A 27,464-nucleotide genomic window follows, 5' to 3' on the forward strand; every position below is an offset into this window, starting at 1 on the left:
GAAATTGCAACCCTAATTGTTTTTGAATAATCTCACCATACACATAGTTAATTTAATAATGTGGCTGTTGTTATATTTTTATATGCCTATCTCTTTATTGTCACCTGCCCCAGTTTCACCTGGTCAAACAGTAGTTCCTAAACACAAAATTGAGTGAATTATATCTTTTCTTTTCTTTTTTTGCTTCACAAACCCTTTATAAATCAATCCCATAACATGGGAATCTATTAAATTAACAAATAATAGCTCTGAAGTTTCTGCACAGTTCCTGATGTATTCAGTGTTTGAGGTTTAAAATTTGATCTCAAAGTGAGTAGTTTGAATATACATATTGGATGTCAAATACATGTATTTGCAACTGAATACGAGCATTAGACATCAAATACATGCATTCAGCTGAATCATCCAGACTAGTTTTGATGACTTGAAGAGACTCAGTGAAATGAAATCTTTATAAATACATCAGAGCATAGGCGCCGACTCTGTGGGTGCTCTGGGGCTGGAGCACCCACAGGGAAAAATTAGCTGGTGCTCTGCACCCACTGGCAGCCAAGCTCCCCCGACCCCCTCCGCTTCCTGCCGCCCTGCCGCCTAACAGCTGTTTGACAGCGCTTTGGACTTTCCGGGAGGGAGGGGGAGGAGCAGGGACATGGCACGCTCAGGGATGAGGCGGAGAAGAGGCAGGGCAGGGGCGGGGACTTGGGGGATGGAGGTGGAATGGGGGGCAGGGACTTTGGGGCACGGGTGGAATGGGGGCGGGACAAGGGTGGTGCAGGGGCGGAAAGAGGCGTTGGGAGGCGGGGCCGGGGCAGGGAGGGGTCGAGCACCCACCAGGCAAAGGGGAAATCGGCGCCTATGCATCAGAGAGGGCGGGGGAGAGGACTTCTTTAAATTAAGGGCCAATGCTGGCATATGAACAAATTGATATAAAATGGCCATCAATAACTTTAGGCTTGAAGTTAGATGAAGGTTTCTAACCATCAGGGGAGTGAAGTTCTGGAACAGCCTTCCAAGGGGAGTAGTGGAGGTAAAAAACCTCACTTGTTTCAAGAATGAGCTTGGTAAAGTTTATGGAATGAATGGTATGATAAGATTGCCTACAATGGCATATGGCCCATCCATAACTGCTATTAGCAAATATGTCTGACAGCCAGAGATGGGGGCCCTGAGTTACTACAGAAAATTCTTTCCCAGGTCTCTGGCTGGTGGATTTTACTCAGAGTCTAACTGATCATTTCCCCACAGGTCAGGCTGGCAGAGACCCTGGGGATTTTCACCATTCTCTGCAGCATGGGACACACGTCACTTGCTGGTTTGAATTAGGGTAAATGGTGGAGTCTCTTTAACTTGAAGTCTTTAAATCAAGATTTGAGGACGTTAGTAACTCAGCCAGAATCACAGAATATCAGGGACCTCAGGCAGTCATCTAGTCCAAACCCCTGCTCAAAGCAGGACAAATCCCCAGAGAGATTTTTGCCCCCATCCCTAAATGGGCCCCCTCAAGGATTGAACTCACAACCCTGAGTTTAGCAGACTAATGCTCAAACCACTGAGCTATCCCTCCTCCTCCAGAAGTTGAGGGGTACTCTAGGAGTGGGTGGGTGATGTTCTGTGGCCTGTGATGGTCAGACTAGATGATCCCTTAAAATCTATGACATATTCATGCTTTCTGTCCCACTATTTGACCAGCTATATAGTTAGCAGATTATTTGAAACCATGTCCTATAAGAGAAAGTTGGTGCAGAATCCTCTAATTGTACCATCTAGAACTGGACAAATACTGACTGAACCAATTTTTTTAAAAATAAAATTGTTTTGGGTTGATTCAAAATGGAATTTTTTTAGGTTTCTCAGCAAAACAAATATTTAGTTTCACTTTGGGGGTTTTAGCCCCTTTTTAAAGTCTTTTAAAAAATTGGCAATTTTCAAAACAAAAGCTTATTTTGGAATGAAAAGTCAAAATGCTTCATTCCAGAAATGCCAAAATGAAATGGTTAGACTTTTTTAAAAAATCGTTTTTTTCAACCAAAGCTATTTGCTGAATACAATATGAACTTACCCCCAAAACTGCACTTTTCAGCCAGCTAATTCCACCTCTAGTACCATCATGCCATGCTGTGCTATGAACCAGTTTTAAAAAGAGATACTTAAGATATGGCTCTCATTCTGCTCCACTGAAACTCAACTACACTATTTCTGCAAGTTACCTGATTCCTACAGGCCAAGGGATTGACAATCTCAAATTATAGCCCAGTCCTGAAGCCTGAACTAATGTGAATAGTACCAATGAAGATAACTCACTTGAGTAAGTGACTGGACCCTTTATGAATTCAAGTGTCTCTCATCTGATATTGTTCTTTCAAGCCTGCTGATATTTTCATTGTGACTTGCAACAAAATCACAAATGATTTTTTTTAAATAAATAAAGATGCTAGGTAAGAAACACTTTGCTCTTTGCAAAGTACCAATCAGATGGAAAGGATCTTGATTTATAAACACAAAAATATTAGCATTTGATATATTATTACTTAAATGTCACAAGATCCTTCACATTCCCTTTGAGGATTGACAGATTTAGAATCTGTGTGTTACACTGTTTAGCAAATGTTTCAGAAGAAAAAAATACTTTTACATCGACTACTACATATTAAATTTCACTGAGAAGCACTAATTTATAAAACAGTGTCCCATACCTGGGTGTTGCTTGACATCAGTAACTCTGAATAATATTATTTAACTACCAGTACAGCATGCATTCTGAAAGTTTATCGTTAGGCAGAAAGGTTAAATACATTTTTCTGCTAGCATTTACACTGGTAAATCCACTGAGTTCAGGATTGGAGGCACAGAACTGCAGGTGCCTCAAATTACCTCATTGGTTTTGGTGTGAGTCAGAGCAGTAGCTTACCCATTGAGAGAAAACTTGCTTGTACAATTGAGATATCAAACTTCCGTTCATTCATCACAGTATAATATCAACATAGTGATAATTTACAACAAAAGACATTTCCAGCAGGGAGGAAATGATGGCTGCAGGCAAAGTGAACAAATTTTCGTAATGAAATCTGCATGTAACATTTAGGGCAGGGGTTCTCAAACTGGGGGTCAGGATCCCTCAGGAGGTCACGAGGTTATTACATGGGGGGTCACGAACTGTCAGCCCCATTCCAAATCCCACTTTGCCTCCAGTATTTATAATGGTGTTAAATATATAAAAAAAGTGTTTTTAATTTATAAGGGGGGGGGGGTTCACACTCAGAGGCTTGCTGGGTGAAAGGGGTCATCAGTATAAAACTTTGAGAACTACTGATTTAGGGTAATAGGAACAAAACTTGCAATATCTTTGCCTTTCAGTAACATTGCAACACACTCTTAACTTGCTGAGGTCATAAGGGTGTATTTTTCAGAAAAAACACAATAAGGAGTCCTATTTTTAAAATGCAAATGGTAGGCAGAAGTAATCATTTTATATATTCTGGGAATCTGAGTGGATTTTGTTGTCTAATATATGGAAACTTTTATTTAAGTAAATGACATTTTAAATTAATAGAAATGTCACCTTTACAGTAACTGAAATATTTTTAACATTTTAGAAACTTGACCTATTTAAATTTTTAGAAGCTAATGTATCTGTAGTTTTCCATTGTAATGTACTCTACCTGTATAATACAAAACATGTTTTAACCTCATATAAATGCACATTTCATCCTTCTATAGAGTATTGTCATTGATTTTCCTCTCCGATAAACATTTTTATATACATTTGATATATGTAAGATGCTATGCAAAATAAACCAAATTGTTAAACAGGATTTTCAAAACAGAAGGCCATTTTCTCAGACATAATGGGTGAAATCTGCAATAGCAACCTCTAAATTTAAATGCACAAAATTATGGGTTCAAATTTATGGCCTGATCCAAAGACCACTGAAATCAATGTGAGTCTAACCATCAACTTCATTGGGTTCTGGATTAATTTCTTAGGGCAAAATCTTACCAACATTAATGCATGTGACTAACTTTGACTGCATAAGTACTAGTCCTATGTATAATTAGTCACACACTAGGTGTTGGCGGGGCTGGACTCTTAGAAGCTGGTTTTAGGCCACTTTGAAAATTTAGCTCAATAGGATTTTGTATAAAAATTTCATTTGGATTACATTCAACCACACAAAGACACATGATCTTTATTTTAGTCCGGTAATAAGCAATGGAGTGGTACCACAGACAAAGTGTGGTTTAAATGTCAAAATTTATTTTAAGAAGTCAGTAGTGTCTAATTTGGTACATTTCACAAAGTAATCCTGAAAGAAAAGAGACCGCAGCTGAAAAATAGGCTGTATCCCAGGGGTTCTCAAACTGAGGGTCAGTACCCCTCAGGGGGTCCCGAGGTTATTACATGGGGGGTTAAGAGCTGTGAGCCTCCACTTCAAACCCTGCTTTCCCTCCAGCATTGATAATGGTGTTAAATATATTAAAAAATGTTTTTAATTTATAACGGGATGGCACTCAGAGGCTTGTGTGTGAAAGGGGTCACCAGTACAAAAGTTTGAGAACCACTGCTGTAACCAAACAGTTCAATCATGATGTAAACTGTACCCGGGAGCTCTTTCTCTTGCTTAGTGAGTTTGAGAACTGTAAATTTGGAGTGCTAAATTCAGAGCTGTTTCCACTGGCAGCATTGCGGAAACTAAACAAAGCTAGAGAATGTAAAAGCACTTCTCTAGCTTTACATGTTTCTAAAGTCTGTTCTTGGGAGATCTGAAGGTTTATCTGTTTTAGGTTATTCATGATCAAACTGGAAGTCAGGAGGTTTGTTACAGAACCACACCTGGTCAGGTTCTCTTCAAAAAACTGTTTATAGAGCTCTTCCACCTTTGTATCCATGTAGTTATTCAGCACAGAATTCGAAAGAGGCTGCTTGTGGAGTGTCATACTCCTTTCTCCACCTTCATCACCATTCAAGGACTTTGTAGCTGTTTTTTCAAGAGGCTCATTTTGGGGGGAATGACCCAATAGAATATCTCCTGACAATAAAACCGGGCCATCAACAAGTTCATCACTTATGTGGTCCATAATGCAACCTGAATCCCGCATATAACCTCCTACATGGTCTCCTCCAATATGTAAGTCAGGATAGTTTTGATAAATACTGTGGCATGACCAGGATCTATACAAATCCACCTGGTTGTCATGAATTTGTTCTCTTCCTGGTATATGTAAAGCTTTAGATATTGTTCCTTTAATGTGTGCACTATGTTCTTTTGCAGGTAGCTCTTCTTTAGATTTCCATTGAAGCTCTTTATTATTTTCAATTTTGCTACCTTTTGCAATGATCTCATTCTGCTTCTCAGATTCTGAAGCAAAATCTTTAATTGCTGGTGTATCTATAAGGTGATCTTTCCAGGTTTCCCTTTCATCTTTTCTGTGACATTTGTGGGGTTTATCTATGTTCTGTTTTCTTTCTTTGTATATGATTCCAGTTAGGATGCCTTCTGCCAACATGTTGATCAGTGCTAGAGACTCACTAACCAGCAAAGTTCACTATATTCCTGCAAATACAAAGAAGCCATGTAAGGTAATGCAAAATAAGCATAACAGTAAGGGCTATTTTATCCTTAATTGATAAAAAGTTTTTTTAAAAATGTATGCTTCATGCAGACTGCAATGTGTGGGGCATTTTTTATTTTAACAAACAGTAACTTAATTGCTTTTTCACCAATTTCATTTTTATAGCCAGATAAAGTAAAGCCATCATGTCAATAAAAATCATTCTGAAAAAGAAAAGAGTTAGGCCAATAATTTGATCCTTCATTTTCCATATCAGCTCAGTCTTGGACCCTTCTTCTGAATTGTGACCATTGTGCTACATTATGCACATGACTTGTTCTTAGAAAGATTTAATCAATGAAGTCTTTTTCATTTGGTGACTGTGCCAGATCCTCAGCTGGTGTAAAATCGATAGTGCTGCTGAAAGAAACAGCGCAACAACTGATTTCACCAGCTGAAGTTCTGACTGATGATAATCCTCTACACACTTTTTTTTAGTAAACTAAGGGGCTAATCATGCAAGGTGTTGAGCTCGCCAGTGAGATACCGAGTGGCCGCAACTTCCACTGCCTTCAGTGTGAGCTGAGGATGTTCATCACTTCCCAAGAATGCTCAGCACCTTGCAGGACTGAGCCCTCATTGCAGCAATATCTTGCTTATTTACATAAAAATGTTGGGTATATTGCCGAACTATTCGCCAAAATTTAAGCAGATACTGTAATGAGCTCTTGTATTACTAAGAGTCCAGAATTTTACTAAATTCACTGCATTCGTTCACTAATACATTATGAAATATTATCATGAATAATTAAAAACTAAACTACACATCTCAAAATAGTTAGCTACTACATTTTGTGATTCCTTGGCTTTGCCTTTTAATTGTATTTGCTCACACAGGGCTTGATCCTGCACCCTTTGGAGTCAGTGGTAAAACTCCAATTGACTTAGATGGAGCAAGCCTTTAGGACTCAATCCATCTCCTATTGAAATGAATAAGAGTCTTTCCATTGACTTCAGTGGGAGTTGGCTCTGACCCACACTCACTGAGGACCACATTGTGGCTGACCCTTATGTGGGAGAATGAAGCAGGAGAACACCAAAAGTCTCCTCTTCACTTTGAATGCCTTTGCAATGTTGTCCCAGCACAGGGGGGCTGCTCCCTTTGGGCATCTCTGGAGCACTCAGGATATGTCTACACAGCCTCACAGCCCAGAATTGACAGACTTGGGCAAGCAGGGCTCACATCAGCACTTTAAAATCTGTTTAAATAAGGGGATAGTTGTTTAATATAAAGTGACACCTCTGTAGAGCAGGTGTGATACCAGAACCAACCCTTAAAATAACTCTTTCCAAAGCAGAATTGATTTTAAGTACTCCACATATTAATAAGCACACTCTAATTCAAATGTCATAAGAATGACACCAGTGCTCAGAAAAAGCACAATACACAGATCCTTCAGCAGTTAAAATAATTTAACCATTTTACTTTATTTTTAATACCTCTCACACAAGCAAAGATGCAAGATAAAAATTTTAAAAGTGCCCAGGTGCCATTTTCAAAAGAGACTCAGGCACTTATGAGCCTAAATCTCATTGAAAGTCAATGAGACTTAGGCAACGACGTGCCTGACTCACTTTTGAAAATGGGAGTTAAGCCCAGATGTGCAAAGGTATTTAGGTGCCTAACTCCTATTGAAATCAATTGGAGATATGTGCCGAAATAGTTTTGAGGAGCTGGGCCTTAGTTACTTATGAAAAGTTTGCCTCTAACACTTGGTTCAAAGTATTAGAGCAAGTTGTCAAAAATATGGCAAGTATACTTTAAAAATAAATACATATACTTTCAGTTATTTTAAGCAAAATAAGTGGGACTCTAAATTCCGTAACAAAAGATAAGCTAAGACAAACTAAAGTAAACCAGACTTACCCTTTCAGAATCAGTATAAGATGTGGATAGTCACATAACCTAACATTCCATGACTACAGCTGCAGCAACCTTAGAATAAATTCTCTTTATTCACTTCAGACAGTGTGAGCAATAACTGGAGCACACACAATTTTGTTCCTCTTTTTGTGCAATTTTTAAAACAGAAGTGCCGTCACCAGTGGAAAACTGTGTGGTCTGTAAACAAGCAGTGACACCAAATCCAAAAGAGGATGTAAAAAATGAGTCTGGATGGGCCTGATTCTGGTGTAATGTTCACAACTAGTATGACTGCTTTTTAATTTTGCAATATGTCAACTAAAAATAACTAAGATTACTAAAAGATTAGTGTGTCTAGTAGATTTCCGTTCGATACCTTTGGCCATGCTCGTAGTACATTTCAAAATGCAAGGACGCAATCAAGCATTCTATTGCTCATTTCCATCTACAAACAACGGAATTTAGTTATTAAATTAGATGTATCTCTGATTTGCAGAGGCAAATGTTTGTAGGTACAAGTTTCTTCATTTGCAGGTACAGAACATGCATAAGTGAGGGTAAAAGTATAAAGATTGTTTTTTAAAATGTAATGCTCAGAACAGAGCCAGTAGATCACGCTGTTATGTCCCTCCTTGTAGCCAGAGTGCACACAGCTGGCAGTTTGCAGTGTCCTAGTCCTATCAACTGTAACTTGGGCACCACTGACTACCTCAGCTGTGACATGATCTGGGATCATCGCAATAATCAGACAACCCATGGTTACGGCTTCTCCAGACCCTAAAGGACAACCATGGGTGACTGGAAGCCAAGGCACTGTGGATAACATACCATCTTTAGAAAAAAATCAGTGACAAGCTTTCAAAACTCATGATTGGTTTGCTTAGGTTTTCTTTACAAGGAAAAAGGTTAGAAACTTATTTTGTTTTAAAATTAAAACTAACTCTCACCTTCTCATTTCTCTTTCCTCCAAGTTGGGGGGGGGGGGAGGGAGCGGTAATTGTAAGCTTCATTGGTTAGCAACAGCAGCTCAAATTAAAGGTTGAATTTCAAAACTAGCCTCTAAATTTGCAGACTAATTCTGCATTCCGATGAATTGCCATGACATATTATAGCATTTAGAGATCTAAATATCTGATCTATGTTTAAATACTATCATTTCTGTGGGATGACTTGCAGACTGGGTTGAAGGCTGTTTAAAAATGTGTCTTTGTCTATCAGACTTCAAGAGCCACACACCAATGAATTTACACCAATTTACACTAGCTGAGGATTCTGGTGCCAAAGAAATATCTAACAAAGGATAAGATTGTTCATCATTTTTTCTTTCACTATTGCTGATGTTTCTCTGAGGTGGACCCTTCCCGTCCTACTCATTACTTTGTACCACTTGGTAGAAGCTTTTTGTCACAGGATGTGTCCCTTTAAGGGAACAGGACCAGTCCCCTGGGACTGGGTAGCTGCTTCTCAGTGTGGTGCTGATCTAGCCTATTTGAGTACACCTGGACTAACTCAATTGGAGCTATTAGTCTCAGCTGGGAAAGGGCTAAGAACACATTATATAAAGAGGAAGCTGCAACAAGAGAGGGTCTGTTTACAGGGCCTGTTTGGGGTTAAAGAGGCAGAGGAAGCTGTGGCTGAAAAGGGTTCCCAGAATCTCCTGGAGGAGACAAAAATTCAGGCAAAGTGGTTTATAATTGTTTGGGACTAGGGTTTAACCTCAGGATGGTAAGGACCGTGTAAGCCCTTCATTAGGCAGGGGACACTGGGAAGGGGGAGAATCTGGTGGTCTAGCACCAAGAATGAGAGTTGCATGAGGCTTAGGAAGAATCTGGACAAACAGACAGTGATGAGAAGTCATGTGAGATCGATTTAAGTTGAATCTGTAGGACTTTACGTTAAGACGTGCAGTGGGGTCAGACTGGAATCTTCTAAACCAATAACAGAGCCCCAACAAGGTTTTCCCATTGAAAGAGGGTTTTCTTTGTAGTGATTTGAGAGACCTTCAAGGGTGAATATCTGTCACATGGGGGCAGCAGGAGGCATTGACCCCTTACATTGTTTCTTTGTTATTTTAATAAATGTACCTTCTTTAAGAAAAATAAAAATTCTATGATAATAGAAGGCCTAATCTGTGCATGTGGATTTACAATGAAGAGCAGTAAAGCTGAGAACTTTCAGAAGTTTGCCTGCACTTGCTGATGGCAAGAGCATATTGCTTCACGGATGGATTTTCAGAGGTGTTGAGATCTTGCAGTTCCTAGTAACTTCAGTTCAAGCAGAGGTTATTCAGCATTACTGAAGGTCAGTCCCTCATGACTCTGTGAATATGCAAAGGATGAAAGGATATCAGGCAGATCAAATGGACAATCAAATAATCATAATGGATTGCACATTAAGTGGGTTAAAATATACTAACTAGAATATTCTATGAAGAATTAATGTTTTAAAAAAATCAGTGTTTTTTCTTCACTATTGGCTTCTTTAGAATGTAAAGTTCCAAGAGCCTAATTATTAAACTATTTCACCCCATCTCCTAAAGAATAAAATTAAGGCCACAGTTAAATATATATGGATATTCGTCTGATCCTTTGACAGATCCACTAGCACTAAAGATACATTGCATATGTTTTTTCTTTTTCACATAAGGACTTGGTGAACTAATTTCTTAAAATACAGGGTTCTTCTAAGGATACAAGGGCCTAAATAGGTTAGATGCTTTTGAAAATCCCACTAGGCACTTATCTGCATCTTCAGGCACCTAAATATCTTTGACAATCTTTCCCAAGTCCTTACAATCTACTCAGACTACAAATTCTTTTGGTTAAGAAAGTTTCTTTTTGCTCTGCATTTGCACAGGGCCTAGCAAAATGGAGTCTTGCTTCATGACTGGGGCACCAATGTGCTACCATAATACAATTAATATATTCTAATAGTAAGAATGTCAATTTCTGAAACTCTTACCCAATGAATAGTCCCATTGGGACTATTTGTTGAGTATAGTACTAAAATTGAATGCGAGTAAAGTTATCAGAATCTGGCCCACAGTAAAAACTCCCAGAAACCTCTGAGATATCTGCCCCTCAGAAGCCTGCAGGATTATGTTGTAATATACTATACACAGACAAGGCAATCAATATTGTTTTCTACCATTTTATATTGCTTGTGCAGTTAATTTTTTCAGTAGATAAAATGAAAATATAAAATCAGGGGATTAGTTTACAATTCTCCATTAGGTTTGATTCAGCAGGGGCAGAGACTGTAATTTGCTGTATGAGAAACTGAATAGCCAAGTGTTAAATTGATAACTTCAAATTTTCTTGGAAATGAAGTTCCTTTTGTGGAAAATCAAAGGCTTCTTCTTCCTGCAGCATTTCCATTTGTAACTGGATTATTGGACATATGAAGCTAATTTATAGCTTCAGACAAGTGCCCTATCACTGAATGGACTGTGTAGTATGTTGTGTATCTTAAAGTACACAAAAGATTCATTTGGCATAATCAGGATAGCAAACTCTCCAAAACTAAAATTTTAATAAATTCATGGGTGCCTCAGCTCCTCACATCTTTTTCCATTGACATACATTACAAGGAGTCTCCAGATATAGAAAAATGAGACCGCAAATTGGGAAATGTCTATCCTTCACTATCTTAGTTACTTCCCTTTTCTTTAAATTAAAGTGCTGTTTTACAAGAACACAGTGGTACTTTCTTTAGTTGCAGAACTTAGATTATATTGTGACATCTGTTTAATCAGGTTTAACGCCCTCGCCAACAGACGCCGGTTGTCGGCAGACGGGATTGAACCAGGGACCTCTAGAGCTTAGTGCATGAGCCTCTACCGCATGAACTAAAAGCCAACTGGCTGTTAGCAGTCTCTCTCTCTCTCTCCTTCTCTCTCTGATGTTGGTGCCACTAGATGGGACAGAACACCATACCCAGAAGGTGTGTGGGTTACACAGGTAAATGGGAAAAAAACTAACAAAACATAATCCTTCAAATGAGATAGTACAGAACAAAATATAAAGTGCCACTAGTCCCAAGTTGTAGAACAAACAAGAACTCATGAACTGCAGAAGACAAATGTGGTTTTGGTTTTCAGATCAGTCAGTGACCAGCTGATATGACTGACAAGTCATGTGGATTTCCAAGTAGGAAAGCAGTTTGCTAACATTGTACAATCCTCTCAAGCACTAGTTAATAGATAAATAGGCACCGAAAGAATTTTCGGTTAGTTCCCTTATCAAGTTTCCTACTCTTTGGCAGATAATAAGAATTTAATTGTCTTGCAAGTACTAGAATACTACCCATATGCTGATGGAGGGAAAATGTAGAAATGAAACACACAAATGATGTGTAATACATGGGACATCGTGAATGTGGTACCCTCTTTTTACATTTCAATAATAACCACCAATTTATTGATTCCTCAGTAGTAAAGTACTACAGACAATGTATCCTAACTATGAATTAAAATAAACTAGAAGCAAGGTCCTATATAACTTTGGCCCTCCCTCTTTGTCCAATCTAATCTTGTTAGAATGACTGTTGTCCCCTCTTCAGCAAAGACATTATCCTTTATGTAAACTCTTCTAGGAAAAGACCGTGTCTTTTTGTGTATTTGATAAAGCAACTAGCACACTTTGAGGTGATACAAAATAATAATGCGCTTGTATGCAAACATTTATTTGAATGAAATTAGAGATAGCTAAACCAAACACATTCCAGCTCTCGTCTTGTGCAAAGTGAAGTTGGTTATGTGAGAAACTGGACTATGATGTGGATTTTTAACACAGATGGGATTATGCATTACAAATATTAAAATCCAAATTAATCCAGTCTCCAAAAATCAGAGCATGTAAACTATATGGCAACTACAATATCTCATAGGCCCTTATCATGAAAAAGTGCTTTGGGAGGAAATGATCTTCAAAATAGCACAGCTAATGTAAAGAATTCTCCAACATATGTTCCAGAATCCTGGTATCCTTGTATCTGTCCACTACCAGCTACTGCTGGATATAGGGGAAGAAACCGACATAGTCCAGTTTTGGCTATGTGAATCTGCATTTGCATGACCCAAATAATCAACCATGTTCCTTTGTCAGTGACTTGTCCATTTCCTCTTTCTAAATTCCTCTGAAGAGTTTCACTACCTGTCATGTGCACTGCTTACATGCGGATTTGAAACCGTTCTGTGTAGATCCTCCACTGCTTTACCCCCAACTAGCAGAAATGCATACTTTCTGCTGTATTATTTATTCTCTTATATACCCATACTGTGTTCTAAGTGAATAGATTCATAGATTCATAGACTCTAGGACTGGAAGGGACCTTGAGAGGTCATCGAGTCCAGTCCCCTGCCCTCATGGCAGGACCAAATATATAAGAAACAGATTTAATATAGAGCTGAGTCCAACTGAACTCATAAAAATAATCTAATATTTAAAGGTTATTTGAAATAACTATTTCCTCCACTACATCATCATGAGTGAAATTCTCTTTCTACACAACAGATTCAGTGCTGATAATTAAGCATTTCTCCATCTTCATTAATATGCCTCAACCCTGACCTGGAGGAATTAACTTTGAGAGCAGATGGGGTAGTTCAAATTCCATACAACTCACTCCAGGGCTCCTCTACTGAGACTACTAAATTAGTGTCAATTGCAGTACTGTTGTTTATGAATTAGAGCCATGCAATTCAGGGATAACACACAACCAGATTAAGTAAAATAATAATTTGGAGGATAACAACAATTAAACTTGCTATTAAAGTGTGCCAAGGAGTCAGCAGCACAAAGAGGGAGGAAGAAGATCTTTCCACCGGAATGTGTCAGCCTCCACAAATACCCAATATTTAAACTAACAAAATGTAGTAAAGGAGACACTAAAGGTAGCTGAGAAGGTGAATGCAGATTACAAGTGGAAGTGTAAACAGTGATAAAGTCACATAAATGTGTTAGTGTAGGTCTTTGAATTACAAGTCTAAAATGTTAAACAGAATTTATAAGGAAAGAGGTATCTGAAGATATCTGACTCTAGAAACTCAGGTAAGAAAAATGCAAACACAGAATGAAGCCTTCCTTCTGGTCCTATGCCAAGATGATGAACAGGTAAAAACAGGCATATCTTATGATCTTCCTCTGTTGCGACTCATTCTCCCATATCTCTGTCTTCACCCATTGTTTATTGTCATCTCCTGCAGTATTGACTTTTTCAGATTGTAAGCTACTTGAGGCAGAGACCTCTCATTTTTATTTACTTGTAAAGTGCCATGCACACCTATGGTGCTGCCTTAAAAATAAATTATAATTAGTAGCAGCTCAGGGTGAGATTTAACATAATCTTTTCCAAAAAATCAAAATATATCCCATATTTCAGCTAAGACTATATCTTTTATACACACACGAATATGAAATAGAAAATGATTACACTGATTGATTTTTCAAACTTAGCTGGTGTAGGTCTATCTGTCTCTTTAACCCACTCCAGCAACACTGCATTTTTCGCAGCCCTAATCTCTTTCAACTCCTCAAATACATCTCAGTTCCTGAAGCAACTGCCTGCTCACCTGACCATGCGTTCCAATTTCTCAGTGAGGCCTTTTCTGTTTACCTGTTTATTGTGAAAGTGTATACGTTATTAACAAACACACACATTTCTATAAAAATCACTAAGAGCCCGATCCTTTCCCCCACTGAAACAGGATTGAGCCCTAAATCATACCAGGCTTGTGGCTTGACATGCCCCTGCATAAAAGTCAGAAAGGTGCAAGAAGCCTTCCACCTTTCTTTTTTCAGGTTGGAACAATCAGAATCCTTGTGTTTATTATGGGCCCCCAAAAGGGAGTTCCTCTGCATAGTCTTGGGTCCAGAGGGTGCTAGGGGGAAGGGTGGTGTCTCCCCTCCACCCCCCAGCTGCAATATCTTCTTGATGCTGCTCATGCCTGTGGCTTCAGTTTCTTTGGCCCCTGGGCTGGCTCCTCACTGAAATTTCTTTCTTTCTTTCTTTCTTTCTCAAGCCCACCGGACTATGGGGAGGAGGCTACCATATGGGACCTAGTGCCCCAATGTAGTGATCTGTCAACGCCCCAGTGCTCTCCACACAAGCCAGCTGAGCTGGCCACATGCAGAACAGGAGCGTGTCCTACAGCCTGTTGAAGGATTGTTCTTTGGTGAAACTTCTTTTACACTCCTGGAGGCATCACGCCTAGCTGAGGCACAACTGTTCCAGGATTTCCACTGGAGGCAATATGCCTCTGCACTATCCCCCAATATGGAGCTGTGTTTTAAAAGAACAACTGAGTCCATTACTTCTACAAGGATAGTAATATGACTACTACAACTCAGTGGTTTGAGCATTGGCCTACTAAACCCAGGGTTGTGACCTCAATCCTTGAGGGGGCCAGTTAGGGAACTGGGGTAAAAATCTGTCTGGGGATTGGTCCTGCTTTGAGCAGGGGGTTAGACTAGATGACCGCATGAGGTCCTTTCTAACCCTGATATTCTATGAACTATCACTTTCATAAAATAAATCTATGCAGATGCCCCCTCTTGTTCCAGTAGTGTAAACGTAACGATACTTTCCTCATGAGATTTTTAGTTGTGCTACAGTCACGTCTCTCTTGCACCACCTGCTTGACTGTATTGTTTCAACTCCTACAATTGCTCATTACCTTTGAGGCCTAGTTGCATTTTTCATAGACAAAAATGACAAATTTCTTTAGTGCTTACTCTTATACTTCTTCAAAACCCACTTGTCTCTTCCCTTTTTATAAGTTGTAGCAAATCAGAAAGATATAGTAGGCACAAATTAATTTGGATTTATACGGTAGTACCATTTTGAATTATAATAGCCCTCTTCCATTTGGGATCTCAAAGCACATTACCAAATTAAGCTTCACAATACTCCTTGTGAGGCAGGCATTGTTACTCCATTTCAGAGATGGGGGAAAAGTCACACAAATTGCCCAAAGTCAGAGATGAAGCAATTACAGCCACTGGCATTACGTCAGCAGATATTTTGCTCTGAAGTCCACAGTGCACAGCTGGGAAAGAAAACCAGATCTCTTTAGCACCTAACCTCTTTTGCTGGAGTGACATTCCCATATGTCTTAAAAAAAAAACAAAGACACACAAATAGGGCCTCACAAATCACCAGGCTGGCTTTGCTGGGACACTGAGCATTTGCGGGATGTCACAGATCTTCAGGCTCAATGTTGTATCTGTGAGACATGGGCCCAGACAGGGGCTGCTGAAATCTGAGCCCCAAGAGGAGCCCCACTCTGGCTTAGTAGCCCTGTGAATTGTAGGGTCACATCTGGGGCTGCCCTCTTCTTGCTTGGGAATGGGGACATGAGGGGGGGCTGAAGGGGTTCAGCTCCTCCCTGGGGCCCTGGTGTGCACAGGAGGACTTGGGGGGGGGGCGCCACACTTGCTGGTGTGGTGGGGCCCACAAATGACAGGGCTGGCAATGGGGGCAGCCCTTTTCTTCCTTGAAGCTCGCAATTCTCAGGGGCGGGTGCCCCACAGACACGGAGGCGTGGCGGGTCGGGCAGGAAAGGCAGCTGCTGGGAGCCCAGAAGACACCGGGCAGGGCTGGAGGCCGCCTGGCCGGGGTTGGGCGCTCCCCAAACCAGGGCGCTGCAAGGGGAGGTGAGTAGCTGCCGGCTTTGCCATCGCGGGCGGGCGGGCGGGCAGTAATAGCTGCTCCTCCCCACTTCGGCCCAACCAGGCCTAGCAAAACAGAGCTCTCTCCTGTACACGCGCGCGCGCGCGCCCGCCCGCCCAGAATTCTTCCGCGATCCTACCACCAGCCCGCAGACCTGAGCAGCAGGCCAGAAGCTGAGGGGCGGGGCTGACTTTCACTGACAGTCCGGATCGGCCAATCAAAAGCAAGAAACGAACCTGGCCCTTCCGAGTCGGTTGGCAGTTCGTTGCCTTAGCAACGGCGTCTGGCGGACGGCCTGTGAGTGAGGAGGGGCCGGGCGGGGAGGGAGCGGCTCGGCCCGCTCACCATGGGCATGGGGACCATTAGGGTCTATTACACCAGCGTCACCGGATCCAGGCAGGTGAGCGAGGCAGGCCCCCCCTCCCCCGCCGCATCTTCCTCTAGCTCCCAGGGGCCCAGCGCCACCCGCTCGGGGCTGCACCCCCCTCCCCATCACTCCGGGACCCAGCGCCCCACCATGGGGCTGCATCCCCCTCCCCCCACCCTGGGACCCAGCACCCCACCATGGGGCTGCATCCCCTCACAGAACCCTAGGGCTCAGCGCCACCCCCATGGGTCTTCAGCGCCCTTCCCCAACACCCTGGGGCCCAGCACCTCCCCCTTGGGCCTGCACCCTCAGTACCAAGAGGGACCTGAGTTCCACCCACATGGGGCTAAACCTCCACCACCAAGAAAGGTCCCAGTTCCACATGAGAGGCTGCACCTCCACCCACCCACCAGCACCAAGAGGTACTTTACCATCCACCCACCACAACCAAGAGGGGTCCTCCTTCCAACTTCATAGTCACTGCTAGCATCAAGCATGGCTCCAGCACCCACATAAGGCAGCACCATCCTAACCTCCCACCCAACTTGAACATGTCTTTCCCCCACCCCCACATGGTGAGCAGTGAAATAGGATCCTCCCACCTACAAAGGCTGCACCCTCACCACCCACCCACCATGAAGAGATGGGATCTCTGACCCCCATAAGGTTCTTAAATGATTCTTGAAACCTGAAAATATTCAACTAATTTTGTTAAAAATATTTGAATACAAATCTTTCGCAGGCTGAGAGCATGCGTGCCAAGTTCCAGTCTGAATAAAACAACTTAAAAGGGAAAAATCTGAGCAATATATACTGCACATGAGCTTTCCTAATTTATTTTTGATTAGCTATTTAGGTAGAATATTTCAGTGTGAGGGGGTTATTTAAAAAAAATTAAAATAAATGGGGCCATTAACAGGAATAATAGCCTGTTTTTAAAATTTGTCTTTTTTATCTAGGTGAAGCAGAAACAGGCAGAAGTTACTCGAATTTTGGACATTAACAAAACAAAGTATGAGTTAATAGATGTATCCATCAGTGAACATCTGCTTCAAGAGATGAGGGCAAAGGCTGGTAATCCTAATGCAGTACCGCCTCAGATATTCAATGGTGATGACTACTGCGGAGTAAGAAAAAAAAATCTAGATTTTGTTTTTAAACAATAAGGTATACAATAAGTATGTTTGTGGAGAATTTTGCATGCCTTGAATGACTTTTGCATGCTAACTCACTTCAGCTATCAGATAAATACAATAACAGTATTTTAAAAAGACAAACTTTTATGACCATGCATTTTAGGGATTGAATACTGCCTCCTCCAGTGAGCACAGTGAATGGCAGCACAGATACTACTGAGAGCACCTTGTTCACAAGGAGTTCTGCAGGAGTTGCTAGCCATGTCATTTTTCAGCAAACCAAATCCCTTAAGCCATACTGCATGCCTCAGAATATTAATTGGGCTTGTTTCTGGCCAGTTACATCACATACAAGGTTGCTTGTGCTAGCTTTGGGTCTGGTCTACAGTGGGATAGGCACCAGTGTGGCTGCACTGATGCAAAACACCAGTGTAGATGATTTCTGCAAATACATTTTACCGAGTTTCAGACAGGGTAAGTTTCCGCAGTGTAAATCTCACTAGAGGTTCGTTATCAGTGAATCTATATCAATGACTAAATTCCAGTGTAGACAAGGCCTTAGTGGCTCTCTGCATGCTTTTCCTTCTTGTACAATCAGAAACAAGATTAAGCCATAGAAACTAAGTTCTACCCTTGTTTAGGTGGGTGAAACTCCAACTCTGTTCATCGGGAGTTACACAGCTGTAACAGAGGAAAGACTTGGCCTGAAGTATTTAGCAATACTGCTGTATGAAAGATGTTATACAAAACAAATTGTAATATGCTTTTTTATGCGGTAGGCTTTTATCATGGACATGGCACTGTTAATGGTTAGTCCTAAAGGTCCATTTCCTTCAAGTTATCTTGTAATTTGTTGGGAATAAGGAGATGGCTAGTATTTACTGACCACGGATTTGGCATTAGGTATTTGTGTGTGCACTAAATGCAGATGGTCACACTTTTTGAAATCTTCATATCACAGTTATGAATTGGAATATGTTAGAATGTTGTTTGTGCAAGACAAAAACAATCTTGCCAGTGTGTGCAGGTGTTACTGCTGGGAAAGTTCACATACGTATCAGGTTTTACAAAAACAGAATTGGAATTTAATGCCATTAGCACATATATTTGCATTTCTTTTAGGACTTTGAGATGTTATATGAAGCAACTGAAAATGAAGAAGTTTGGAAGTTTCTGAAGATGGCATCAATAGACAAGCCTGCACGAGAGGAAATTACTGTTTAACGGGTGTATCCAGATCTGAACTCCAACAATTCTTTAGGAACCAAATCTACTAAATATATTTATTTCTTAATTGTTTTGTTCATTTTCAGGGTAAATAAATCTTATGTATTTTTGTGTTTTAATATTAAAATATAGCAGATTCAGGTCTTCTTTGATAGACTACACATTGTACCATTCGAAAGCAGTTTTTCAACCAAACTAGAAGATAGATGTCCTAAAGGCTTCTAAACCTCTTTTGTTCTGAAAGCCAACTTACATTGTTTTCCATGTTTCTGAGGGGTCTTTTATTAAACAAAGTAGTTCATACATATCTTCTTTAGACCTTTGGCATGAGGTAATCTTTTTTTCTAATACAGCATACGTAGAAAGATTATATTGTTATATTCATTGAGCAGTTTTATTTATGTGGGACATTCAATAAAAGGTAATGAGTATAGTAATAATTGTTTTTGGTTTAACTGCAATTCTTTTCTATTGGTAGTACTACCTCATATCATCTTTCTTCCACCATGGGACAATACTGCATCCTACTATTACGACACATAGAATTACTTTCATATTCTATATATTCCCTTTCTTGGAAAACATTAGTCTCACTCGTTGAAGCTGTTCCACTGTGGATAGATGAGGAGTGATTGGAGCAGGGGGACTGGAGCTGGGGTCTCCTACCTCCCATGTATGTGCCCTAACCACTAAACCACAAGGTCATTCTCTCCTCCCACACTTGCTCTCTGGTCCAGTGCCTATTGAAGTATATATCCAGAGTGGAACAGTCATTGGACCACAGAGAGAGAGAGAATGACTCTGTAGTACAGTGAGTTTAAGTGCCAGCTGGGTTTGTCAGGAGCTTTGTGGATCACAGCAGAACCAAATCTGTGACTTTATCTCAAACTTGAAAGGGGTGTGGGCATGAGGCCACAAATGCAGAGCCAGCTGTAGTGGAATTTAACAGGCATGGGGTTGAATCCTTATGAAGAGCCTTTCCATTAAGTATTTTAGGTAAAGAGGCTTTAAATAACCTGAATAAAAATCACTTCTCCTCTCAATTAATCAGATTTAATTTCTTTGGTATTTATGTCAAACCTCATAGTTGTCCATTCATCCACAGAGTGTCAGGGTACTAATGCTGAAACAAACAAACACAAAATAAACTTCTCTCGCTCTATATTTATCTTAAGCCAAAAAATGGTAAAACCTACTTTCCCCTCTCTTTGGAGGTCTCACTTAAATTAGGGAACAGCATGATGAATTATAAGGAAAAGCTATCAAACAAATCATGCCAAGCCAACCTAATTTCCTTCTTTGTCAGAGGTATTAGTCCAGTGGATGGGGGTAGGGGAAAAGCAGTAGATATGATATATCTTGATTTTAGTAAGGCTTTTGACGCAATCCCACATGACATTCTCAAACAAACTAGGAAAATGTGGTCTAGATTAAATTACTATAAGGTGGGTGCACAGCTGGTTGAAAGACCGTACTCAAAGAGTAGTTATCAGTGGCTTGCTGTCAAACTGGGAGGACATATCTACTGTGACCCCATGTGGGTCAGTCCTAAGTCCAGTACAGTTCAATATTTTCATTAATGTCTTGGATAGTAGAGTGGAAAGTATGCTTATAAAATTTGTGGATGACACCAAGCAGGGAGGCGTTGCAAGCACTTTGGACGAGAGAACTAATCCAAAATGTCCTTGACAAATTGGAGAATTGATCTGAAATCAAGAAGATGGAAATCAATAAAGATAAGTGCACAGTGTTTCACTTAGGAAGGAAAAATCAAACGCATAACTACAAAATTGGGAATAATTGACTAGGTGGTAGTACTGCTGAAAAGGATCTGGGAGCTAGAGTGGATCACCAATTGAGTCAATATGATGCAGTTGCAGAGAAGGCTAACATGAGCTGTATCCACAAAAACACCAGGGAGTTCAGTGGCATCTTAAAGACTAACAGATTTATTTGGGCATAAGCTTTCGTGGGTAAAAAACCCACTTCCTCAGCTGCATGGAGTGAAAATTACAGAAGCAGGCATTATTATACTGTGTAATAATGCCTGCTTCTGTAATTTTCACTCCATACATCTGAAGAAATGGGTTTTTTACCCACGAAAGCTTATACCCAAATAAATCTGTCAGTCTTTAAGGTGCCACCAGACTCCCTGTTGTTTTTGTGGATACAGACTAACATAGCTACCCCCTGTATAAACAGGAGTGTTGTAAGTACGACAGGAGGTAATTTAATTGTCAAAGTGGCATGGGTGAGGCTTCAGTGGGGGTACTGTGTCCAATTCAGGAAAGATGTGGACAAATTAGAAACTGGAGCAGAGTAACAAAAATGATAAAAGGTTTAGAAATCTTGTCCTGGGAGGAAAGTTAAAAAAACCCTTGGCATGTTAAATCTTGAGAAAAGAAGAGTGATGGGGGAATCTGATAACTGTCTTCTGTTATAAAGAGGATTGTAGTCTAAAGCTTAAGTTAGTACTGCTCAGCTGCTAACATAGCCACTGTGTAGTGTGGATACAGGCTGCTTCCACTGGAGTGCTACTAGTCCTCCAATGCTTTCCCACTGTACCCCAAGTGTACCCAGAAATGACAGACAAGTTCTCCCACACTTCACTGGGAAAGTATTCATAGACCAGCTCAGTTTACTGAAAGACTCTGGGATATTCCCCCAGAAGTCTTAGTGCAACACCCGAGGGACTGCAGCGCCAGTGTGGACACAGCAGCTCAACTGTTATTTTGCAGAGTGACCACTTTCACTCAAAGTAGACTAACTTGAGAGAAGTAACTTGAGTGTAGATAACTTAAGTTAACTCTGCAGTGAAACCATAGCCACAAAATTCATAACCCCTAATAAATTGCTAGCAAGGGCTCCTCTACATCCAAGTTAAACATGGATTAAATTAGCAATAAACACTGCAGAGGCATTCCAGTTCCCAGTATATTTCCAAATAACTGAGTAATGAGTACATGACACTGAAATGCTTCAACAACAAAATATGGAAAAAAAAAATGAACAGAACTGTGTATAGTAAAAATTTATTATTACAGTGCACACCACTGTAACCTGAAACAGCAAGTTAAGTAAACATTAAATGCAGACATGCAGTTTTTATTGCAGATTTTTGGAATTCATTTTTTATTGAAGAGCTTTGCATTTCTGAGTAACAATATTCTTTGCTTTTAAGACTAAATTTTTAAAACAGTAAACAAAACATGAAATGAATCTGTGTTATATAAGTGAAACATATAAGGTAAAAGCAAATGGGATTCATTGTGATGAGAGACCACAAAAGACACTTCCTAGATGACATTATGGACCATTTATTAAAATACCAAATAATGGCAAGTGAGAGTGGAAGATACAACAGAACTAAGACACTATTCAAAGACATGACAGTAACTGTGATAACTGCTCCCAATTCTGCTTTATTCTGTTTTAGAAACAAGAAAAAAGTTCATCCTATAAATAGGTAGTAAATATGCCCTTTCCTCATTCAAAAACATTCTTTAAAAACCTAAACACACACATACAAATAATAGTTCAACTGAAAACACGTGAATAGAGTCTGGAATTCTTGTGACAATGTACAGTACAATTTATGGTTGGGAATTCAGTTTAGTGCTTCTATAGCATCATGTAGAAAGATTGCTAGCTGGTTTAATAACTGAACATGCAAAGCACATAGACCCTCTGAGAGCTATTATTTGGCTACTGAATCAACCAGCCAGATCAGATATTAGAACTGCAGTGAGTTAGGACTCAATCCTGGAAATCCTGACTCCTATTAGCTCTCTTTTATGAATCAGGGTTACTCACATAAGTAAGGATTGCAGGACCAGGCCCTTAATATGTTGTTTCCTGATCTGCTTGAAGGAGGGTTCTTTTACCAGGGAACTTCATTCTGAAGCTGCATCTATATAGCCTGATCTTGTCAGATTCAAACTCAAAACTGCCACTGAACTCAACAGGACTTTCACATGTATACAGATAGGAGGATTGGGCCCCAAGACAAATAATTTTTTTATTATCTTACAGAGCTGATATAAATACAGAACCTCTAAATAAAGGTGAATGTTAGATTTCTGTCCCACCTACTTAGTATCACTGCAGCAATTGCCATATTACAAAAATGAACTATGTTTTAGTTTAATGTAACATCAAACATGTGACCCACTGTCCCTCCTGCAACAAGTATGAACATGTCCCACCCTTATAGATAGGTTCAACCGAGTTCAATATCCACTGTGGCAAAGCAGGCTAGGTTGTCTAACAAGCTTTACTACAAAAGGTGAAGCCGGTTAACTTATCCATACACTCTAGATCAGTGGTGCTCAACCTTTCCAGGCTACTGTACCCCTTTCAGGAGTCTCATTTGTCTTGCATAACGTCCCAAGATTCACCTCACTTAAAAACTACTTGCTTACAAAATCAGACATAAAAAGACAAAAGTGTAACAGCACACTATTACTGAAACATTGCTGACACACTCACTTTTACCATATAATTAATAAATCAATTGGAATGTAAATATTGTACTTATATTTCAATATACAGAGCAGTATAAACAAGTCATTGTATGAAATTTTAGTTTGTACTGACTTCGCTAGTGCTTTTTATATAGCCTGTTGTAAAACTTGGCAAATATCTACATGAGCTTATGTACCCCCTTGAAAATCTGCGTACCTCGAGGGGTACGCGTACCCCTGGTTGAGAACCAGGGATCTAGATCAATTAGATTCAACATCAGTTTGAGGAGGGAGTGTAGATGTGGGGTAAAAACTATATTTGACACACATTTTCTAACACAGATCATTTAAGTGGTGTGAATACATCGATGAGACTAATAAGCTTAATTCCAGCAACAGGGCACGAAACTATTAACATGAATTAATAGTAATCGGGGGGAGGGAAGGGGAATGTATTCACTGCATTAATTTTGTGGCTGCTACAGATACTGAAATTTTAAAGCAACTCTTTTGGTTGAATATACTCAGATTTGCTTTGCAAGCTAAACAAAAAGGATCCTTTCCAACACTGAAAATACCAAGCCAAAAACACCCAACAAAAATCAAACTAATATAATGAAAAAACATTCTAAAACAATTTTATTGGAATGATACATCAATAATTAGTAAGAAAGAGAGTTTGATGCCTCATCACCTTACCTTCTATACAGAAAAAAAGAAAGGGGCAAGAAGAAATGAACAAGTTCTTCTTAAGAAGCAACATCCATGTTTGACCTAAAAACATAGTAATGTGAACCACAGAACCAATATGTTGAGAACACCACACAGGTATATTCTCACCTCTGTCACTCCTAAACACATGCATGAAATCTACATTAATACTACTGTGAGTTCTACATACAGGCCAAAACAAGAACAGACCACTTAGATATTTTTCAGTTTATGTTCATGCTTTGTCCCCCAGACACCAGAAAAAATAAGCCAATCCCTGTCTTCATACTGCTTCCTCAGGAATGCAGATGCAGTTTGAGTGTTACCATCTGGCAAAGAAGAGGGTCTGGAAGGGGGAATGGACATTGCTTTCTTAAAACTTGGCAACTTTCTCAAAGATCAGAAATAGAGATGACCTTGTTTCAGAATGTTTTGTGTCACTGAGCTGACAAAATTTGGCAATAATTTTCAGTTATAGCTTCTTCAAATAATGGATGCAATTCACAAAAAGTAATGCCACATTTTGTTTACACAGGAAACACAGCGAATCAGCAGGAGTATAGCAACCTGTGTGTCAAATTCCATTTTCTTCACAAAACTCCTTTCAATATTCTTATTCATTTCCTCAAACGCATCTAGTAGGTCTAGGGATAGAAGAGATACTGCCAATAATACCAGAGATCTTATATAAAAAGACTAAGTCATGCTGAATCATGAAAGGCAGACACTTGATTTAAAACAACAAAAATAAAAAACCCAATAATAGTCTCCTCCCCTCCCCAGCAATTAATAGTAAGCCTTCTAGAGAGAAAGCACAAAATATGCTATGGGTTCATCCTGAAGATTAGGCAACTTTTAACTGTCCTACTTTCATATACACAGGGACAAGGGTCAGGCATCTGTAAGCAGAAACTACAAAATGTCTATTCCCAGGCTCAAAATTAGAAAAACCATGGACTAAATGCTAATGTAACTAGCTAGGTTCCAAACACCATTACAGGCCCAGTCCTGCTCATGCTGAAATCTATGGGGATTTTGCCATTCACTGTGTGGGAGCCAAACTGCTCTCACAACTGTGCAAGGAAAAACATTTCTCTGCTACTTATTTAGTAGTTGATGAAGACACTTCTTGCAGCTGGGGAAATGCAGAGCCCAAAAGAAATATGTTGGCAAGAGGAAAATATTTAATTATTCTGTTGTAGAGTATAATTAAGTCTTTACTTCTATCCTGTCACTAATTTTGGATCTTAGAATTATAAATGTCTCAGCAAGCATTTTAAAGCACTACATAACTTTTATTGCATCAGTATAAGTAACTGAATGGCCATGATATGCTACAGTTTGCAAGTGGCATAAAACCTTTATAAGTCTTTTACTGATCTATACCACCTGTTTCTATGTTATAAAGCAGATGAAAATAAAATTTGTGTGCTGTGCTGTGCTTGTAGAATGCCCCCGCAACTACAGGATTTATGGTGTCGATGCATTCAGGAAGTAAGAGTGGTTTATACTGTGCAAGATATTTAAAAATCACACATGTAAATTTTAAAACTACTCCTTACCACATCAGGTGCACCTATGATTAGGATTTTAAATCAGTCTTCATGATTTTCCAGTGGATGGCCATAATATGCAGGTTACGTGAATTCCCCTTTGCCAAATAACTGATGTATACCTAAGGCATGGAATGGGTTAACATTGCACTTGGTGAATTCACTGATACAGAATGCTGTTCTTTAATAGGATTCACTAATTCCATGGCAATACAAATCAACTTAAAACTTGAAAGAACCCCCCCCCCCACTCAATTACAATACTTGTTACAACTCAAACATTTACTTTTAGATCCCCATATGAAAAACTACTATATGCAACTAGTAACCTCTAGAACATGCAACCAAATGCCTAAAACTATAAACAATGTGACCTTGTAGAATATTACATTAAAGGCTTTAGCTCTTACACGTGTAAGGAAATGCCATTTCTGGCCATTTTGGCTTATTTGTGATACTGCCTAGGAATTAGTCCATACTGTATTTCATTGAAGTGCACTAAATCTAGCACACAAACATGTAATCAAGTCATGGTTAGAGAGCTATGTGGTGAACGTGCCAATGGAAATGTTATCCACTGCTCAATCTCTTTTTTGTGGAAAAGGCCCCCCACATTGGTCGCTTAAATGAGAAATACATGGGGAAAAAATTGTTAAGATCTGTACAATGTGTTACAATACAATTTTAAATCTTCATTCTACAAAAGAACAAATGTCATAATTTCCATAAGCGATTACAATGGTTACTACGCTACACAACACTTAGAATTTCATTTTAAGCCACAATTTAAAAAGACATTGAGAAGTTACTGTATTTTTGTATTGTTCAAGAACATTTGAGGCAATTCAGGCACTAGAGTTATTTGATAAGGTTTTATGTTGTTGCTCGTTTTCTCCTATGTTTAAATAGCTGGATCTTTAGGTGTAAGTTTATCTGCATAATTAGTACTAAAATAGGTTTTCTTTAAGTTTACAAAAATGGATAAATTGCCCAGACATAGTTTAAACCACTTTAAAATCAATCATTTCTAATTGATTCAGTTACCTATGCTTCCAACTTTGCAATAGTGTCTTCCATGCTCTCTACCCTAATGTTCCCATATTCACCGTGTTCAAATTTATATTCATGTACCGTGGATGCTGCAAGCACCAATCAAAATGTTAGAAATTAAATCTATTTTTCTTGAAGCAGAGACAATTTTCTATTTTATAAAAAGCTGTGGAAGTTCCGTTTACAGAACATTTAAGGCAGTTGAAATTCATGCTTGCTGCTTCGCCAATGCTTCAGCTTCCTGAAATAATAAAATAAAGATTAATAAGTACTTTATCAAAGGTAACAATCTGTATATTTTTTGTTACGAGTGGACATCTGTACTACATGATAAAAAAATTCCAGTGATACATAGCCAAAAAAAGCAAGTTGCCCTGAGCCTTCAAGTCAAATGAAGATCTCCCATTTACTTCTCTGGGGCAAGGTCCTGCCATACATTGATAAGGGCCCACTCCCCTAAAGTGCTAAGTATCCTCAACTTCCACTGAATTCAAATGGGAGTTGCAGGTGTAACCAAAGAATGCATGTTCTCTCCACTAGCTGCTAGGTTTTCCAGACCATGATAGGTCATGTTTGCTATCCAAACAGTGTGTTAAAAGTAAACAATCAGATTTAATATTTTCTTTCATTATTCATGTTAGGCTACAAAAAAATGATTAAACCATTGTTAAAGCCTAGAGAATGACAGACTTTTTGAAGCATGACTGCTAGGTAAGATGGGGGAGGGGGGAACTTTGTATAAAAAAGCATGAAGCAATTTCACTATGGAAATATAAAACAGGTTCTTGGAGAGATTTAATCTACCATCTAAAT

General features: G+C 39.6%; 3 protein-coding genes across 6 annotated transcripts in view; 1 reads left to right on the top strand and 2 right to left on the bottom strand.

Moving 5' to 3' along the window:
* Positions 1-4,233: 4,233 nt before the first annotated feature.
* On the bottom strand, positions 4,234-17,063 carry LOC101938418 (TLR adapter interacting with SLC15A4 on the lysosome-like). Of its 2 annotated transcripts, none has more exons than XM_005284554.4 (4): positions 16,954-17,063; positions 14,046-14,089; positions 7,478-9,792; positions 4,234-5,552 (listed from the first exon to the last, which is right to left on the bottom strand). In XM_005284554.4, exon 4 carries the CDS (start codon positions 5,503-5,505, stop codon positions 4,582-4,584), a length of 924 nt encoding a protein of 307 aa, XP_005284611.2. In that variant the 5' UTR covers positions 5,506-5,552; positions 7,478-9,792; positions 14,046-14,089; positions 16,954-17,063; the 3' UTR covers positions 4,234-4,581. The 2 variants fall into 2 exon arrangements, with proteins under 2 accessions (XP_005284611.2, XP_023959522.2); XM_024103754.3 differs by lacking the exon at positions 16,954-17,063 and adding an exon at positions 15,363-16,168.
* On the top strand, positions 16,267-19,314 carry LOC101937961 (SH3 domain-binding glutamic acid-rich-like protein 3). Of its 3 annotated transcripts, none has more exons than XM_042853309.2 (3): positions 16,267-16,553; positions 17,471-17,638; positions 18,770-19,314. In XM_042853309.2, exons 1-3 carry the CDS (start codon positions 16,491-16,493, stop codon positions 18,869-18,871), a joined length of 333 nt encoding a protein of 110 aa, XP_042709243.1. In that variant the 5' UTR covers positions 16,267-16,490; the 3' UTR covers positions 18,872-19,314. The 3 variants fall into 3 exon arrangements, 2 of the variants coding, with proteins under 2 accessions (XP_042709243.1, XP_005284609.1); XM_005284552.5 differs by having other exon boundaries at positions 16,267-16,544; XR_010590254.1 differs by having other exon boundaries at positions 16,400-16,553; positions 17,471-17,678.
* A 2,576-nt stretch (positions 19,315-21,890) lies between these two features.
* Positions 21,891-27,464, bottom strand: part of SH3BGRL (SH3 domain binding glutamate rich protein like) — a 71,431-nt gene continuing 65,857 nt past the window's right edge. Inside the window, exon 4 of the mRNA XM_008166532.4 lies at positions 21,891-26,892. Within this exon, the coding sequence (XP_008164754.1) occupies positions 26,860-26,892 (33 nt within the window). The 3' untranslated portion in view covers positions 21,891-26,859. The remainder of the gene's footprint in view (positions 26,893-27,464) is intronic.

Source organism: Chrysemys picta, chromosome 9, assembly GCF_011386835.1.
Source record: "Chrysemys picta bellii isolate R12L10 chromosome 9, ASM1138683v2, whole genome shotgun sequence".
NCBI classification, from domain to species: Eukaryota; Metazoa; Chordata; order Testudines; family Emydidae; genus Chrysemys; species Chrysemys picta.

Bases quoted from the DNA above. Each gene is read 5' to 3' on its own strand.
- LOC101938418 (XM_005284554.4), bottom strand. From the start codon at position 5,505: ATGTTGGCAGAAGGCATCCTAACTGGAATCATATACAAAGAAAGAAAA.
- LOC101937961 (XM_042853309.2), top strand. From the start codon at position 16,491: ATGGGCATGGGGACCATTAGGGTCTATTACACCAGCGTCACCGGATCC. The intron at 16,554-17,470 runs GCAGGCCCCCCC...TTTTTTATCTAG, and splicing joins GATCCAGGCAGGTGAGCGAG to GTGAAGCAGAAACAGGCAGA. The intron at 17,639-18,769 runs GTAAGAAAAAAA...CATTTCTTTTAG, and splicing joins ATGGTGATGACTACTGCGGA to GACTTTGAGATGTTATATGA.